The following is a 17,035-nucleotide window of genomic DNA, read 5'->3' as shown; positions in this document are numbered from 1 at the left end:
AAAGTTAAAACATTCTGACGGCACCCATTCACTGCAGAGGATCTATTGGTGAGCAAGTGATGTAATGCAAAATTTTTCCAAATCTGTTCAAATCAGAATCAGAATCAGAATCAGAATGAGCTTTATTGCCAGGTATGTTTACACATACGAGGAATTTGTTTTCGTGACAGAAGCTTCCACAGTGTAACAGAATGACAGTGACAGAACAAAAGAACACAGATAATAAATAAAAAAAAATAATAAAATAAAAAATAAAAAATAGAACAAGTAAAATAAGGAATAAAAAATACAAATCGACAATTGTATGTACAGGTATATAACAATAGATAGTTGTATGTACAGGTATATTTTTATTCCTTATTTTTGAAGCATGAAGGGACTTCGCACAGCTCCAGTGATCTGTTGAAGATCTGTGTGAAGATGGGGGCCAGCTGGTCAGCACAGGATTTCAGACAGACTGGTGTAACACAATCTGAGCCTGGTGTTTTTTCCTTTTCTGCTTCCGGAAGACCTGGCGCACCTCGTCTTCGCTGATCTGAATTGCAGGTGTGGGGGAGAGGGGGGTTGCTGGAGGTGTGAATGGTTGTGTGGAGAGGTGTTCAAGGCGGGTGGGGGGTATTTTTTCAAACCTGCAGTAGAACTCATTCAGATCGTCTGCCAGTTGTTGATTCTCCACAGTGCTGGGGGATGGTGTCTTGTAGTTGGTGATTTCTTTCAGACTTTTCCACACTGAATGAAATGAAGATCAAATGAAGACATAAAATCATCTACATCTTGGAAGACCGGAGGATGAGTACATTTTTAGCAAATTTTAGTGTTTGGTTGAGCTATTCCTTTAATGACTATTAGAATGTTGCCTTAAAAGGCAGCAAGTCAGCTCACTAGATTGTGAAATAAAGCTATTATCTCCTTCAGTGGTGATCTTCTAACCAAATGTTTATTAACAGGCCTCTCTTTGAAGCCTATCAGACAGCATTAATTAAATAGTGAATTAATCAATTCGATTTGATGAATCAAAATGATTAATCAATTATTTAAATAGAATTAATCAATTGTGGACAACGCTAAACCACAGAACCCACTGGCATTGTCAGATAAAGCCTCTAAAAGAGAGCAATGATTTGCTATCTCTGCTTTCTGATGAATCAGTTCTTCTATTATTTAGCTACTTAGGATCTTCTAGCACTCTGTAGTAAGGTATAAATTATAATGTTGGAGTGCTCTGGGCATCTCAACATTTTTGTGTTGTTGAAAACAGCTAGATGGAGCACAAAGGAAAAAAAAGAATATTAATACTTTGGCATTTTTCAAGATTGCTCTGATATTCGCATAAAACAAGAATTATTTCAGAAACCGCAAATATAAAACCATTTCTGCAGCTCATCAGGGCCCCCTGCTGGTCTGGAGCCTTGGGCAGATGCTCAGCAGGCCTGTGCATTAATCCATCTTTGTCTCTATTGTCCAAGATTCACAGAAAAGTCTCCACTCCTCTTAATGAAATGACGGAAAGACTGTGGTTGGTGCAGAATGAAGATAAAGCATCAGCCATCATAGCCCATATGCTGTGTGCTCAGTTGAAACAATACTCAATGTCACATTTCTTCATATACACCCTTGTTATGCTCGAAATATTGACCCATAGAGAAAGGTCGTCCACGCACTATTGCTGCCATAGAATGGCCTGGGAAGGTTTAATAAATAACTCTCAATCATGGACAGAGCTTGTGGGGAGGCCGCAGGGTGTGTGCATTTTTGAATGATTTCAATGAACTTGGTTACCTGGTAGTGTTTCAGAACAATTCACCTGTTTTAGAAAACGATTTATAAAACTCACAGAGATAGACTTACCCACTGACTTAAACTAGAATGTGAGGCTTTCTCAATTCAACCATTGTATTTTGATATATCCTTGTTGGGTCTGTCCTCAAAAATGTAAAGGGTGCTTCATCTAAAAATGAATACTCTGTTATAATTTACTAAGCTTTGTATTTCCAAACCCAAGCACTGTTATTTTTTGTGAAACATCAAATCATATTTTTTTATTTTTTCTTACCCTCGCTTTGTCTTTCCATTTAAAGTATTACCGGTATTATTATTATTATTAGATGTTCCTTAAGGGTTCACTTATAATGTTATTGCAAAAACAAACAAACAAACAAAAAAGTCATATAAATCATATATTTGAAAACATTATTTTCTTCTTTCTCAAATGATCACTTTTAGGGGATACAAAAAGTGCATCAATGCCCCCTCACTAATCCACATAAGAGTTTTGAAAACATTATTATTTTTATGGATAACATCCATAAAAAAAACGGTCATTTTCAGAGAAATCACTGAAATTGTTTACTTACGGTTTGCGATATAGCTGCTGTCAGATCTAACACAGTTGGCTGCTTCATCTTTCAACAAAAGTTTCTCTGAGAACTCTCCATTACACTGGCCCTCATATACAAAACAATTTGCGGTCAACTGCTCCGAACAAACATATAAACCTCTGACGTGATCCCAGATGGCATCAAAAATAAACCAACCACTTGACGCTGTGAACTTTTCAAGTATGTTGTTTAAACCGACGTATCAGAACAAATGTTCTTTACTCTTCCGTTTGTCCTTTTGTCAACAGACTAAAGCGCTTGGAGAACGTCAGAAGCTGAACTAGCATCTGTATACTGTATTTAGTGTAGACAGCTTTTGACATGATGCCATGTTCGCGTCCGGTGTAGGCAGGAGTCAAGCGGTCAAGTGACTGAGTGTCAGTGGGCGGGGCCTAGTTATACTTTTCACAATACACAAATTACACTTACAAATAACAGTAAAATGTACTCCTTTCCAAAAGCTGTTAAAATTTGGCCTTAATTACATAGAAAAAAAATATTCAGTAGTTTGCCCCCCTCTGCGTTTAAATGGATGATAGATGGAAATGTTTCTTAAATATTTTAAGTTTGTAGTTGAAATTTGTATTTTTTTTTTAGAAGAACACATTATTTGAGAGACTATATGGAGTGTGAACATGAAAGTGCGATTAACATGGTGACTGACCAAAGCAGGTTTCAGAAGAGAACTTCTAAATAAATAAATAATAAATAAATAAAGGTAAAGAAAACAGCATTTTTCTTCAAACCACAAATTCTTTGAAGTTGTAATGTACCTGAGCTATCGGTGATGTCTTCAGATGTTACTCTGTGATCAAAAATTAGGGCTATTATGTTGTCTATCTTTATGCTTTGAAATTCTGTGGAAAAAAGCTTTCTGTTGCCTCTTTTATTTGAATCTACAGCATTTCTAATCAAAATCACCTCAGTCTATACACATCATAGGCTCTTCAATGGACCAAAAACACTTTAATAACTGTGATAACACATCCAAGGAGAGGCAGGTGCTCAGTTTGAAAAAAAATGTGTTATTAGGTTAAGTTCTTACCTTGTAATTGTGTTCTCTCTTAATGTCACAATGGCTTTGTGCAGATGAAATACAATTTTGGACATAGTAGACTCATCTGTCTAGGTTTTGTAGTCTTAGTAGAATGCAATGTTTATGACCCCGATTCAAACCCGTTTTGGGGAGGATCATTTGGCGTGTGATAGCATGAAAAGTTTGCAATTAATACTTTCTGTATGATATAAAGTCTGGCATTGCATGCTTAATCAATCAACGTACAGTAGATATTGACTCTCTGAACAAATGGTTCCGATTTCATCATTTGCATAGAGACAGTGCAGTCAGTTAGTCCTAAAGACTGAATCTGATAACCTATTCGGATTTGTGTGCAGTGTGAACAAAGCCATGCACAGATTCAACTACAGTCAATATTAGTGACTGCAGGGCTCCAGTACCTATAATTACAGCTATAGCTCTGAGCTGTAGACTAGAGAAAGGGGCTTTTTACAGGAAATATTGCAGGTTATTTACTATTTAATGTCTGTGCAGTAGTTTTCAAATTGCTTTCGAATATCATGAGACCAGTGTGATGCAGCGGTCTTGCCTGCTCAGTTGCTATGCCTACATTGTAAATGAATACTGTAAAGGCACATTCTGTTCTCTTTTTATAAGCTAAGGGACAAGTATACATTTTTCTCTGGAAATCGGCAGTATGCCCAAAAGCTGTCTATATTCATTACATTGTAATTGACCCTGGATATTCCTTCAAGTATTAGCAAGCCTTTGATGTATAGCATCAACCAATCAATAAATGTATAATTAACACAAAATGAAAATTCTGTCGTCATGTCGTATCAAACATGTATGACTTTCTTTCTTATGTGGATCACAGAAGAAAATGTTTCGGTTACCAATAACTTCCACTGTATGGAAGAAAAAAAAATATTTCTCAAAATATCTTCTCATTTATGTTCTGTTTAAATGCAGTATAAAACATTCACAGCCAAGATACTACATAGGTTATAAGTAAACCTTTAAGCTAGAGTATGTAGAGGAGCGGGAGGAATGTTTTAAATCTTATAAATCTAAATTAAATCTTGCTCATGACCATGTCCTTTCTGGCCATTTGGGAATTCGGAAAACCTATGATCGTGTGCTGGGATATTTTTTCTGGCCTGGTCTAAAACTGATGTTGTTGCTCACTGGCAATCATGCCATGTTTGTCAGTTGGCTGGTAAGCTCCTCTACACCCGATCCCCATAATAGGTGAGCCTTTTGAGCGCATCATCATTGATTGTGTGGGACCATTGCCAAAATCTAAATCGGGTTATCAATACATACTCACTTTGATGTGTGACGCCACATGTTTCCCAGAGGCCATCCCAATGCGTAGTATAAAGGCTAAAGCGGTGGTAAAAGAGATAATTAAATTCTGCTCTAAAGAAATTATTAAAACCGACCAAGGTTCTAATTTTACCTCCACACTGTTCTCCCAGGTTCTCTGCGAACTGGCTGTTAAGCATCAACTTTCGAGCGCCTATCATCCCGAGTCTCAGGGCATGCTCAAACGTTTCCACCAGACTCTCAAGTCCATGCTGTGCACGTTCTGCGTGGAAACGGAAGGAAGGATTGGGATGAAAGTTTGCCAATGTTGATGTTTGCTGTTCGTGAGACAGTGCAAGAATCTTTGGGATTCAGTCTGGCCGAATTAGTTTTCGGGCATACCGTGTGTGGGCCTCTGAAACTGTTAAGAGAACAGTTACTACTGGAAACAAAGTCATCTGTGACAGTGTGTGATTATGTGACTCAAATGCGTTAGCACTTACATCACGTGTGGGAAATTGCTAAATCAAATTTGGCTTCAAAACAAGTTCACATGAAAGAACGTTTTAACAAGAACTGTGCAGCGCAAAGTTTTCAGCCAGGAGATTTGGTGCTAGTTCTTCTTCCACTTCCAGGTTCTGCACTGCAGGATAAGTTTTCAGGGCCCTATGTGGTGGAAGAGAAATTGAGTGAGACATATGATCTGATTCGTACTCCTGAGCGTAGAAAAAAAAAGTTGTGTTTGTCATGTTAACATGCTCAAAGCATACGTGAGTAGAACAATGTCTGTTAAGCCCTCTGTGGATGTGGCACCTGTAGTGACGGTTACTCCTCTGCACTCTGCTGTCGTGCCTGAGGATGATGAACTGGTGGCCACTGAAATTATGTCCAACAGTAAACTGTTCAATTCTGAAATATTGCAAAATATAGAAGAACATTTGTCTTATCTTCCACAATCTCAACGCAGAGATGTTGTTTCACTTATTCAGAAATTCTCTTCTTTCTTTTCAGACAGCCCCAGCCAGACCCACGTTCTGTTTCATGATATCGAAATCATAAACTCCTCACCAATTAAACAGTGTCCTTATCGTGTTAATCCCTGGAAGAGAGAAGAGATGAGGAAGGAGGTCGATTACCTGCTTCTGCATGGGCTTGCGATTCCCAGTTCGAGTCCGTGGAGCTCACCATGCCTGCTAGTGCCAAAGCCGGATGGTTCCTTTAGATTCTGCACAGATTACAGAAAGGTCAATAGTGTCACGAAGCCAGACTCTTTTCCATTGCCTAGGATGGAGGACTGTGTCGATCATGTTGGTGCCTCATCGTTCGTAACCAAGTTAGATCTATTAAAGGGTTACTGGCAGGTGCCACTTACACAGTGTGCCTCAGATATCTCCGCATTTGTAACACCAGATAACTTCAGATAAATTCAATACACTGTGATGGCCTTAGGGATGCGAAATGCTCCCGCAACCTTTCAGAGGTTGATGCAGAAGGTATTGTCAGGTGTGGCAAATTGCGAAGCATATCTTGATGATGTGGTAATTTACTCTAGCTCATGGAGTGACCACATGAACTCCCTACATGAAGTGTTTGCTTATTTGGCAAAAACATCTTTTAACAGTGATTTAAAAAAAAGTGAATTCGGGAAAGCCGTAGTCACTTACCTGGGTAAGCAGGTTGGCCATGGACAGGTGCGTCCTGTTGATGCCAAAGTTGAGGCAATTGTGAATTTCCCCATCCCAAAATCTAAAAGAGAGCTGCGCCGTTTTCTTGGTATGGTTGGATATTACCGTGGATTTTGTAAAAATTTCTCCTCTGTTGTGTCCCCCCTGACAGATTTGTTGAGCATGTCCAAAACTTTCACTTGGAGTCATGAATGTAATAATGCCTTCAATGCTGCCGAAGACGTCCTGTGTAGTGCCCCAGTCCTCTCTGCCCCTGACTTTTCAAGACCCTTCAAACTTGAGGTGGATGCCAGTGCGTTAGGGGCAGGTGCTGTCTTGTTGCAAGAAAGTGAAGCCGGAATCGACCATCCTGTGTGTTATTTTTCAAAATGTTTTTCTAAAACACAGCAACGTTATAGCACCATTGAAAAAGAGGCCTTAGCATTAATCCTTGCCCTTCAGCAATTTGAGGTTTATGTCGGTGGTAGTCCCCTACCTATAACGGTTTACACTGACCACAACCCCTTAGTCTTCCTCCTAGGCATTGCCAACTCGAATCAAAGGCTAATGCGATGGTCTTTGGTGGTCCAGAGTTTTAACATTGACATACGCCAAAAGAAGGGTACTGAAAATGTACCCTTGCTGATGCTCTTTCTAGAACTTGAAAAAAAATGTTGTTTGTTTGTTTTTGTCAAAATGAGATTTTGACTTTTATGGGTGGGGGTGTTACATTGAGGTGTATGTCGTGCCTATGCATCTCTCTCTCTGTCGTTCTCACAGATGGCTCCGCCCTAATTGAACGCGCCGGTACGTGCCGCGTGGTTGGCCGAGGCTGGAACTGTGCATCTTTCAAAAACGCAGCGAGGCTGATCTGGATGTGGGATGTTGTTGATGGTGTTGTTGGTTGAATTTGTGATTACTGATAAGAAAAGAAAGAGAATCTCTGTATAGTGTCTTTTTGTAAATATCGTGACATCTATTTTGGTCTTTTTCTTTTCTATTCACCTTACCCACCCAGTGTTGTGTTGTTGTTGTAAAGTTTTCATCAGATTGTTTTTCTTTTAACGTGGCTGTGTGTTTTCGCCCGTTATTGTAAATATTGTACATATCACTTCATTTCAGCACGGAAGCTGTAGGGGTTGGGTGCCACTATATTTTGTAACCTATGCGTTTTCTCCTGTTTTTGGGCTAGTCAGGGAGTTAGTTCAGTCCCTGTATTAATTTGTTTGAACCTTTTCTTTTTAGGGTAGTAAGATTCTTTGGGAAAAAGGTAGTTTAATTTTTTTGTTTATTATTTTGGCCTTGGCCCAACCCTGAAGCCCATTCGCTTCCTATTTTGTGTACTGTTTTATTGCCATTGAACTTGACTAGTTAAAAATTCAAATAAAGAAAGAACGAAAGATCACAACACCCCAGTGTAAAGATCTTTATTTATGTTATTCTTCTAGACCCTAGACCTGGGACGTAACAGTTTCCAAACTTTTTTTGTAAGCTGAACTTATTAGACGTAAAATATTTATTGAAATACCCCCTGAAAGTTGATATTTCAATAATTTAATGACATGCACATTTCACATGTTCTGAAATTGGTTAAAAGTGCTTTATTTTGATTGCTTTTATTTTAAACTTATGAACATAGTGCACAACTTGACCAAAAATATATTGTGATTATTTTGATGTTTTAATTTAGTATGAAAATGTCTTTTATTGCTACTGCTACGGAGACATCCAGACAAAAAGAAGAAAAAGAGCCAACAAGCACTACAAGTTAGGATCACAGGAAAACACATTTAAACTCACAGTGCTTGCAGAGATCGGTTCATGAGAAAGAGCATTTACTGTGAAATGAGCCTATGAAACACAGTATTATTAACTAATAAAATATGAATTAATTATCAGCTTTTCATTAACTTACAAACCTCCTGCAATTCCCTCACAAACCTCCACGGGTTTGGCAAGCCCTGTTTTGGAAACCCTGCTTTAAGCTATAACTTGAACACTAGACGTCCTGGACATTACAAATTGTAAATGGTAATGCTAATAACTGGTTGTTGTTATTATTAAAAATGATCACTTTTTTGTAATTGTAATGTGAGTGGTGATTAATTGGAAGGTGTAAGAGATACTACAGTACATTTCACCTTTGTAATTTGCAAAACAATTCTGTAAGGAGACATGGATTTGTATTAATTTAGAGGCTGTATTTATGTTGAAATTTTACAGAACACTATAAAAAGTGAATAAAAGAGTTGAAAGAACCTCTTAAGTTAATCTGAAGCAAGCCCTGGAGCTGCTCCAAAGCTCTGATTGAAAAATTGCATTAATATTAAAGAGTACTACTTACACTTTATATCATAATTGAAAAACTAAACTTCATGGACCAGGTGAATCATTATTCAGAGGACTAAAATCATAATGATTTATACACAGGCACCCAGAACTAAAACAAGACTATTACTCTCCACTATTTACTTGTTTCCTTTTAATTTGTCATTTTAATTCATCTCTTCAATAAAAGCTTTCAATTAGGATGCATTCCAAATGAACGTCTCTCTGCACTCCATCAAATGCTGGCAACTCTGTGATGTGCGATAACTCCCAACCTTTTAATTATGAGTGGCTTCAAGCGGTGACATTCCTGACAACTCCCAGCTGATGAAATGTCTGGAAACATTGCATGGTTATATTACAGGATACCTCGCCAGCTGATGTGTGTTTCCACAATACACATACCTGGGGAGTGATATTACACTTCTCTTTTCCAGCTTAATAATGTCAATCTTTAGTTACAGTCACCTTTGTGCCACTGGTCTCTAAATGAAGACCTTGGCTTTGTTCTGCCATCACTTTACTGTTGGTACCAATTAGACCGATGTGCTGAAGACAGTTTTTTTTTTTTAACCGTGGAAGATTTAACGATTTCCCCTGTAGACCAATAGATCTGCACTGTGATTTAGAGCTTTTCTCTGTGATGACAGACGGTTATATACTTCCCAGAGAATTGACCAGTGTGTGACTTCAAAATTTGTTTTGTAGCTCTGAGATACACATTGTGTCGACACAGACCTCAATTTACATATAGGGTGAGTACATGAAGTGAAGGTGCAAAAGAGGCGTTGTTTTATGTAAGGCAACTGAAGCGCTTTTCTTTTCTCGCATTTTGGCCGAATAATGTTCAAAACCCACATTATTTCCCATGGGAGGTCTAAGCACAGACTGTACATCCTCGAAGGCAGTCACAGATGCCATGAAGGCGGTTGTTATTCTCATTTTACCTACTACTAACCTCTAGAGTGGTTATGTGTGAGTCTGGTTTTGCAAAAGCAATGGTGGAAATAAAAGCAATGATCCGAAGCACTGAATACCAAGCACAAGCCATTATGAAGCACCTGAATATGTATTACAAATCATAGAATTGTTGAATTACTGTTAGAAAAGTATGTTGATAAAAAAAATCTCGCATTGCCTTATGCTTTGTGAAGTTTTCCTTTCAGGAGTTAAGCTGAATCCTTTCATTTAAAAGAAGTGTGCTTAATTGTATTAAATGTGCACTTGGGAGTGTATACTTCAAATATGTAATGTTTATGAATTTGAAATGTTTCATGTACTGTACATGCAGATTGATATAATAATATAATATTACTGAAATAAAAGACTACTTAGTTGTACTGAAACGGAGTACTCTTATTTCTTAAGTTAATAAATTTCATAAATACTTCTATTGTTTTTGAAATATGGTTAGTACTGCCAGATGTACTGACAGGCATTTAAGGTTAAATAAAATATACTTTAAATACACAACATTTAATACATATCAGTTGGCACCTGTATATCATGCATTTAAACATTTGTAATTACACCAGTGTATGACAAAGTTGCTATTTTTAAGGTGTCCTTGTTACACTGTAACTATATATTTGTTTAGAATTATGCATGCGATTATGCATAATTTATTGTTATTACTATAACGAAGTACATGAAACAAGTGTAACATGGACACTAAAATAAAGTTAACCAATGTAACATATTTACAATATTTTAACCTAACTTAACTTTGTAATATCAAATAACACACTGCAGTTAAAATGATAGCAATTACTTTACACATGCTTTAGTATGTTAGTCCACACATCAAAAAAGTGTACTTTTTTAAAGCATAACAAAAGATTTATAATACATAATGATTTAAAATATACATTAAAATAAAACTTTAATTTGGAATTATTACAAAAGTGCACTTTTTAAAAGTTTCCTTAACTGCGTTAAGAAACATGGGCATGAAAGTATACTCTCCCTAAATGGATTTTTATTTCATTAATATTATATTATCTGCAAGTACAGTATTTTGAAATAAAAATAAATACCCCATTCATTTTCTTTTATTTCCGTCTTTGCTCTTAAGCATTTGTATGCATTTGAATGTCTAATAAGAACTAGCTGTACATGTTGTTATGAGATACCAGTACCAATGTTTTTTTTTAAATCTAATAATAATAATAATAATAATAATAATAAAAATACACCATTTACTTTCCAAATACGCCATCTTATTGTAGAGATGCATCAATTCATCAGTGCACATTTAAATAAATAAATAAATAAAATGTTTTTCTTTACAATTTTTCACTTAAAATGTAATAAGTAGCTTCGGCTCTGTAACAACAGTGCGCTGTGAGTCTTGATTATAAAATCAAACAGCAGTTTTGATAAGAAAATGTACATTTTTTTGTCTATTGATTATTGTTAACAAACAGCAGTAGTCTTTATAAATAAATTAGCAGCTGTCTAGACAGCTCAGTAGGCTCATTAGACAACTATTGTTTGGACACAGCATTATAATACAAAGTACATTGTCAAAAAAAAAAAACACAACACCAAGTTTATGCATTGTTTTTTCTTTAGTACTTACATATAAGGAGGGAAATACAACAGTTGTTTTCTAGGGAGGATACAGGATGTTGTAACAGTGCTCTGTACATTAAGGGTGTGGCAGCACAAGGCTGACAGTACCGTGCTTCAGCAGGTCAGAGAGTACAGCTCAAATCTACACCACAACACAGCATGTGGTCAAGGCAAAGGCCTAGTAGCAGCTCCTCTTGAGAAAGAAAAATGAAAGCGCAGATATCGCAACTGCTGTTTCATATACAACCATACATCAGTTTAAAGTAGAAAACAATATGAAACCAAAAATGTCCTGATAGTGATGTTACACTTAGGAAAATAATTTTAGGAAAAAGTGTATGAGCTGCTACCAGAGACTTGCTAGTAGTCATATCGAGTCTTACGTACCCCATCAGAAGACTTTAATAATACAGTGGAAATTATGTTCATTTTGATCATACAGTTGAAAAGTTTACATTCAGTTCTGAGCCTCCATAAAGGTCAAGTGTGGGTCAAACTAAATCACTGACCAACACTCCAACTGTCTATCAAAACCTAATACCTCGACATGTTACATCATTTCATCACACGTCATGACTGAGGGTTTACTCATCAGAATCCTTTGAGAAAAGGGTGAAGGGGGTTACAAATCAGAGGACAAAGGCGGAGAGGTGTCAGTAATACTTTCTCTGTGACTTTTATCTGGCGTGCAAAGGACCCCTGATTAAACTAGGTGTGAGTTTAAAAAAAATAATGTTATAATAAAATCTATAAAACAAAGAAACAAAATATAGGTGTTTCTTCCCGGTTACAGGAAAATTATTAATAATACTATTAAAACAAACTCATGGGTAAATCCTGCATGTTTCAAATACAGCACAGTGGAAAAATAAACATTTAATACAGTGTGTGAATTTAGACGTCCTGAAGAAACTGAGGGGGCGGACTGTAACCCTGAAACTAACTTGTGATAGGTCAGCAGCAAAACAGATTTTTTTTTTTTCGTGCCTCACCACAAAAAAAGCTTCCAGACCCATTACCAGCTTACCCCTTTCTAAACTAGTAAATGTTTAACATTTCGGGCTTGATCTACTGTGCTACTGCATTTTCTTTAACAAAGCTCTAGCGAGCTTCAAAGTTAAAAAGAAATAAACAAACCCCAAAACCTGCAATTTACATTGTGGCAGATGTTACATCTAGTTTTGAGATATTTCTTGGTATATTAACGAAAGTAACCGTGGTGGCTATATCGATATCTGGGGCGGATCTACTTCAACACAATAATCAATTTGCATAGCATTTTATCCTTACCAGAGATCTTAACTCTATTACCACCTGCATGGGAATTCACGGTGAGATCAGTAAAGAGAGAGAAAGAGAAAGAGAAAAGAGAGCCTCACTGAAATTCAAGTATCTGGCTGCCGAGTCCCTATATGGCATCTGCCTCCCCTATTCCTCAGGCTAACTGAGTAATCAAGAGTTAAGCTTCAGCAGTCGTTATGTACTGAGCATGGTATGTACATAGGAGGGAGGGTCTGGCACATGCATGTAATGCATGGTAACATGATATGTCCTCTATTATCATTTATGTATGATTAGATAATTCTCACAATACAAACATATACAAAGTAAAAAAGAAACAAAAGAGTGCTAATTGTGCCTCCAAGTCTCCATTCATGCAGAGGAATGTTGGAGAAGATATCTAACTCCACAATGTACAAGCTCCTGCCTTTCCCGTGCTGACACGTGTTTAATTGAGATACAGACTTCTGTAGAGTTGTCCCTGCTTTGTCCCTTACCAATGTGGACAAATGTGGTGTCAGCACAGAGCGAGGTTGTGACGATTGAGATCCTTTTAATAAGGCATTAGACTTAACCAAGACAGTGAGAGAAGCAGAGGTGGCATCCAGATTGAGAATGAGTATGAAATACCAAAGACAGAAGAAGAACTAATTCAGCAACCAATGCATGTGTTGAACCAAGATAACACTGAAAAGAGGGGCAGGGGGATAAAACCATTCAACATTTCCAACACTGACAGAAAGAATCCATGGCATGTTCTCACGAACGTCCCTGACAGTGTCTGTGTCAGGTTTATCAACAATGGCATGAAAATGATCCATCTTAAACACAAATCTGGGACAAAAGTAGAATCTGCACTTCAAAGGCCTCTTTGTTGGAGAAGGATCTGTTGAATTAAAAAAAGAGAAGAAGAAGAAAAAGAAGAATGGCCACAGTGCCAAGACTCCAGGCATTCCTCTGAGAAAGATCCTATCCACAGTAGGGTGACCCACACATGATTGAGTACTTCAGGAATCCATTTTGATATCAGTGTTCACAACTGAAATTCTATGTTTCCCTTAAAGATTGTACACTCACCCTTCCACTGAGCAGCAATCATACACACCGCTAAAGCCATTTTTGCTAGAATCCCTTAGACTCGTCTTTGGCTTCCCTGGCAGCGTCATGAATATTTTTTAGTTCGTACAAGTGTCAATGTGTAAGGGAAACAGCACTGTACAGAAAACCCCAACAAAACTGGACATTGGGCCTTGGTTGTTTTTCTTGTGAAAGATACCTCCTCTAGAGTGAAAATTAAGAGAGAAAAATAGAAAGGAACGTCTTTAGAAAGCACATAGCCCGGTCAGGCTATTTCCTTTATCCTGCGCATGTAGTCGTGCAGTTCCTCTGGGTCCTGAAAGCCCATGTCTTGGCATACCCACTGAATGTCCTCTTCGTTGGCAATGGGGATGGAGTTGTAGGGTAAATCCTCCGTGGGAAGAGTGAAGGTGGTAAACTTGACACGCTTGCGTTTGGAGGTCGGTGAGCTGGCTTCCTCTCCGTGGTCTTTGGTGGAACCTCCGGAGCTGCCGTCTCCTCGGCCGTGGACTTGGCTTTGTACGCTAGTCTGGGAGCTGCCGCTGCTGTGGTGGTCCCCATGACAACAAGACTGTACCCCCTCCAAGGTGTTGCTGGGGCTCTCCACCGTCTGAGGCGAGAGATCGCTCTGGGTGCGCAGGGGTTCTCCATTACCCAAGAACACCCAGTGGTGGGAATGGTCCATGTTGGCTTGGCCTTCAGGAGGGATGCGCTTATGACGATACTTCAACACAAACACAATACAGTTTATAAGAAAGACCAGTATGGCGAGACAAAACACCCCGAGGAGAGCATACATGCCTATCTCCAGGTCGGTCATGCTACGGGGACTGTGCACAAATTCGTCATCCTCCTCGTCTTCTTCGGTTGGTTCCTCTGGATTGCTTACTGTAGGAAAGTTGGTGTAATCGATGGGCACACTTGCGGGCTGCTCATTAGATGGTTCATACCCTCCACCACCTGCGTTGGAATCGATAACGGGCCTTCTCGTGTTGGCAGGCATTCTAGTGTCTATTTCAGTCTCTGTATCCACTTCCTCCTCAGAGTCTTCATCCAGTCCAAAGCGGACTTTGACGAACACAGGAGAAGAAGCAATGACACTCTTGCGTTTAGTCTTCTGGCAGGTTTCGCTGATGGTCATCTCCACGTGCACTACCTCTCCTGTGCCCTCGCCTTCGGCCATGATGACTGGCCACCGCTGTTGAGGTTGTTGAGCCACTGTAACCACCTTATCGTCTGCTGTGGTGGCATTGAGGTTGTAGTTGTTTGGGTCATACATACTCAGGGGGGCGGCGGTATTGTCGCTGTAGTAAACCCAGATGGACAGACTGGCCTCCTACAAACACAAAACAAAAGAAATTGTGAGCATGAATTCAACCCTTACACACCCTGTAACAGTTAATTTTTTTAACCTGGCTTCAAATTCTTTGGTGCCTGTGATGCATTCTAAATGGGGTTGCGCACGGAACAAGAACGTTTTTTGAGTTAACACCATTGATTATTGTGTTGTGTTGACTCAAACTGCTTTGGTGAACCGTTTCATCCAGTTAACTAAAAAAGAACCAGTTCGCAAACCGGACATCACTCCAGACTGTTTGCCTGAGGCTATAGATTACAGATAATAATGTTGTAAATAATGTTCAGTTTCTTGCACAGACTGATCGTTTCACTTCATAAGACCTCAATATATCGTCAAGAGCCAGGGGTATTCATTTTGTGTTCTTTGATATGCTTTTTTTATTATGAAAAATGGGTACTAGGGGTGGGAATCTTTCGTCACCTCACGATTCGATTCACGATTCTTAGGGTCATGATTAGATTAAAAACGGATTAATTATTTTTCGATTTTTAATCATGATTCACGATTTTTCACCACAGTTTTTGTGCACACTGGACATCAAATGCACCAGTATTTTGATACAAAACACACCAGTCTATAGTATGGGTAGTCCTGATTCAAGAAATCAGTGTTTCCTATTAACTATTAACCTCCTAATAAATCAAAAATATTTGGGATGTGCCCGAATCCGAATACCATGTTCAAAAGAAAGAAAGGAAATGACTTTGGCAGTACTTACCACATATTTTACAAGATTAGATGTTTGTCAGTGGCGCTCAAGATCTTCAAATCATTCGCCATTGTCCTATCAGTCATCTCTTCTTACTCTGTTTATGTGGTAAGTTAAATTTTATGTACTGTAATGTTTTTTTTTGTTCCGACAGCATCAAGTTATTATTATTATTATTAAATTAACTAAAAAAATTTATTTTGGAAATTTGTGAATCGATGCGAATTGGTAGAAGACTGAATTGTGATTCATGTGTGAATTTATTTTTCCCCCACCCCTAGAGGCCACTGACTTGCATTTTTTTTAATCACCAAGCACCACGGTTTCAGCTAAAAATCTTTACTGTTCTACTGAAGAGAAAAAGTCACTTGCTGCACATCACGGATGGCCTGAGTGGCAGTAAATTAACTGCAAATTTTCAGTTTTGGGTGAACTACCCCTTCAACTTTACACTCTCTTTAATAAAAAACATGAGTAGCACTCACTGATGCGAAAGAATTTTGAGTAGCCTCTAAAGTCGTAGCTGGGTGGTATACTGTATGTACAGTACATTCAAACAAACCAATGATTTTGAATTTTATGGTGTTATACATTGTCAACTTGTTGCTCCAGGTAGATGTCTGTGCAGGACTATTTTTTTAGTCCCGTTCCCGCCTGCTTCCGCAAGGTTATATTCCGCACCCACCCGCTCCCGCTATATATTCACTCGTATACTCAAAAAATAAATAAATAAAATAATAAAATATATATAATAAAAACTTTATTTTATATAGCGCCTTTAAAAGTAGCATCTCAAAGTAGAGGTCTGCGCGGGACTGTTTTTTAGTCCCGCACCCGCAAGGTTCTATTCCGCACCCTTCCGCTCCCACTATATATTCACTCTTTGTTCACCCGCTGTCCGCTTAGAATAAATGTCTTCCCGACCCGACCGTTCCCGCTAAATTTAGATCTCGCTTCCAGAATCTCACATTTAAATTTCCGCTACTGAAAGAGAGTTAGGCTAACAAATAAAAGTGTAGTCTGCACAAAATTGTATGTTATTTTATTCGTCTTGTCAGCAGTCTTGAATTTATTGACTTTGACTTAAATTTATATTAATTATCTTAAGACACAAAATTCGTTTAATATTTTATGCAACACAGTATGAAAAAAGTGTCAGAGAAAAAAAAAATTTTGTACAAAAATTGTATATCTTATTTTTATTCATCTTGTCAGGATACAGTTCGTTTAACATTTACAACACAATATTAAAAAGTGTCGTAGAGAGAAAAAAAAAAGTATGTTGTACAAAATATAACCTATTAGCTATTTTTATTCGTCTTGTCAAAATACTAAATT

General features: G+C 38.0%; 1 protein-coding gene across 2 annotated transcripts in view; it reads right to left on the bottom strand.

Moving 5' to 3' along the window:
* Nucleotides 1-11,263: 11,263 nt before the first annotated feature.
* Nucleotides 11,264-17,035, bottom strand: part of tmem132e (transmembrane protein 132E) — a 380,857-nt gene continuing 375,085 nt past the window's right edge. For both annotated transcript variants that reach the window (XM_016490585.1, XM_016490584.1), the window contains exon 9: nucleotides 11,264-14,964. In XM_016490585.1, coding sequence (XP_016346071.1) covers nucleotides 13,894-14,964 — 1,071 coding nt within the window. In that variant the 3' untranslated portion in view covers nucleotides 11,264-13,893. The remainder of the gene's footprint in view (nucleotides 14,965-17,035) is intronic.

Source organism: Sinocyclocheilus anshuiensis, unplaced genomic scaffold (assembly GCF_001515605.1).
Source record: "Sinocyclocheilus anshuiensis isolate Anshui unplaced genomic scaffold, SAMN03320099.WGS_v1.1 scaffold246, whole genome shotgun sequence".
NCBI classification, from domain to species: domain Eukaryota; kingdom Metazoa; phylum Chordata; class Actinopteri; order Cypriniformes; family Cyprinidae; genus Sinocyclocheilus; species Sinocyclocheilus anshuiensis.
The sequence above is the reverse complement of the archived record's forward strand: the minus strand, read 5'-3'. Positions and strand labels throughout refer to the sequence as shown.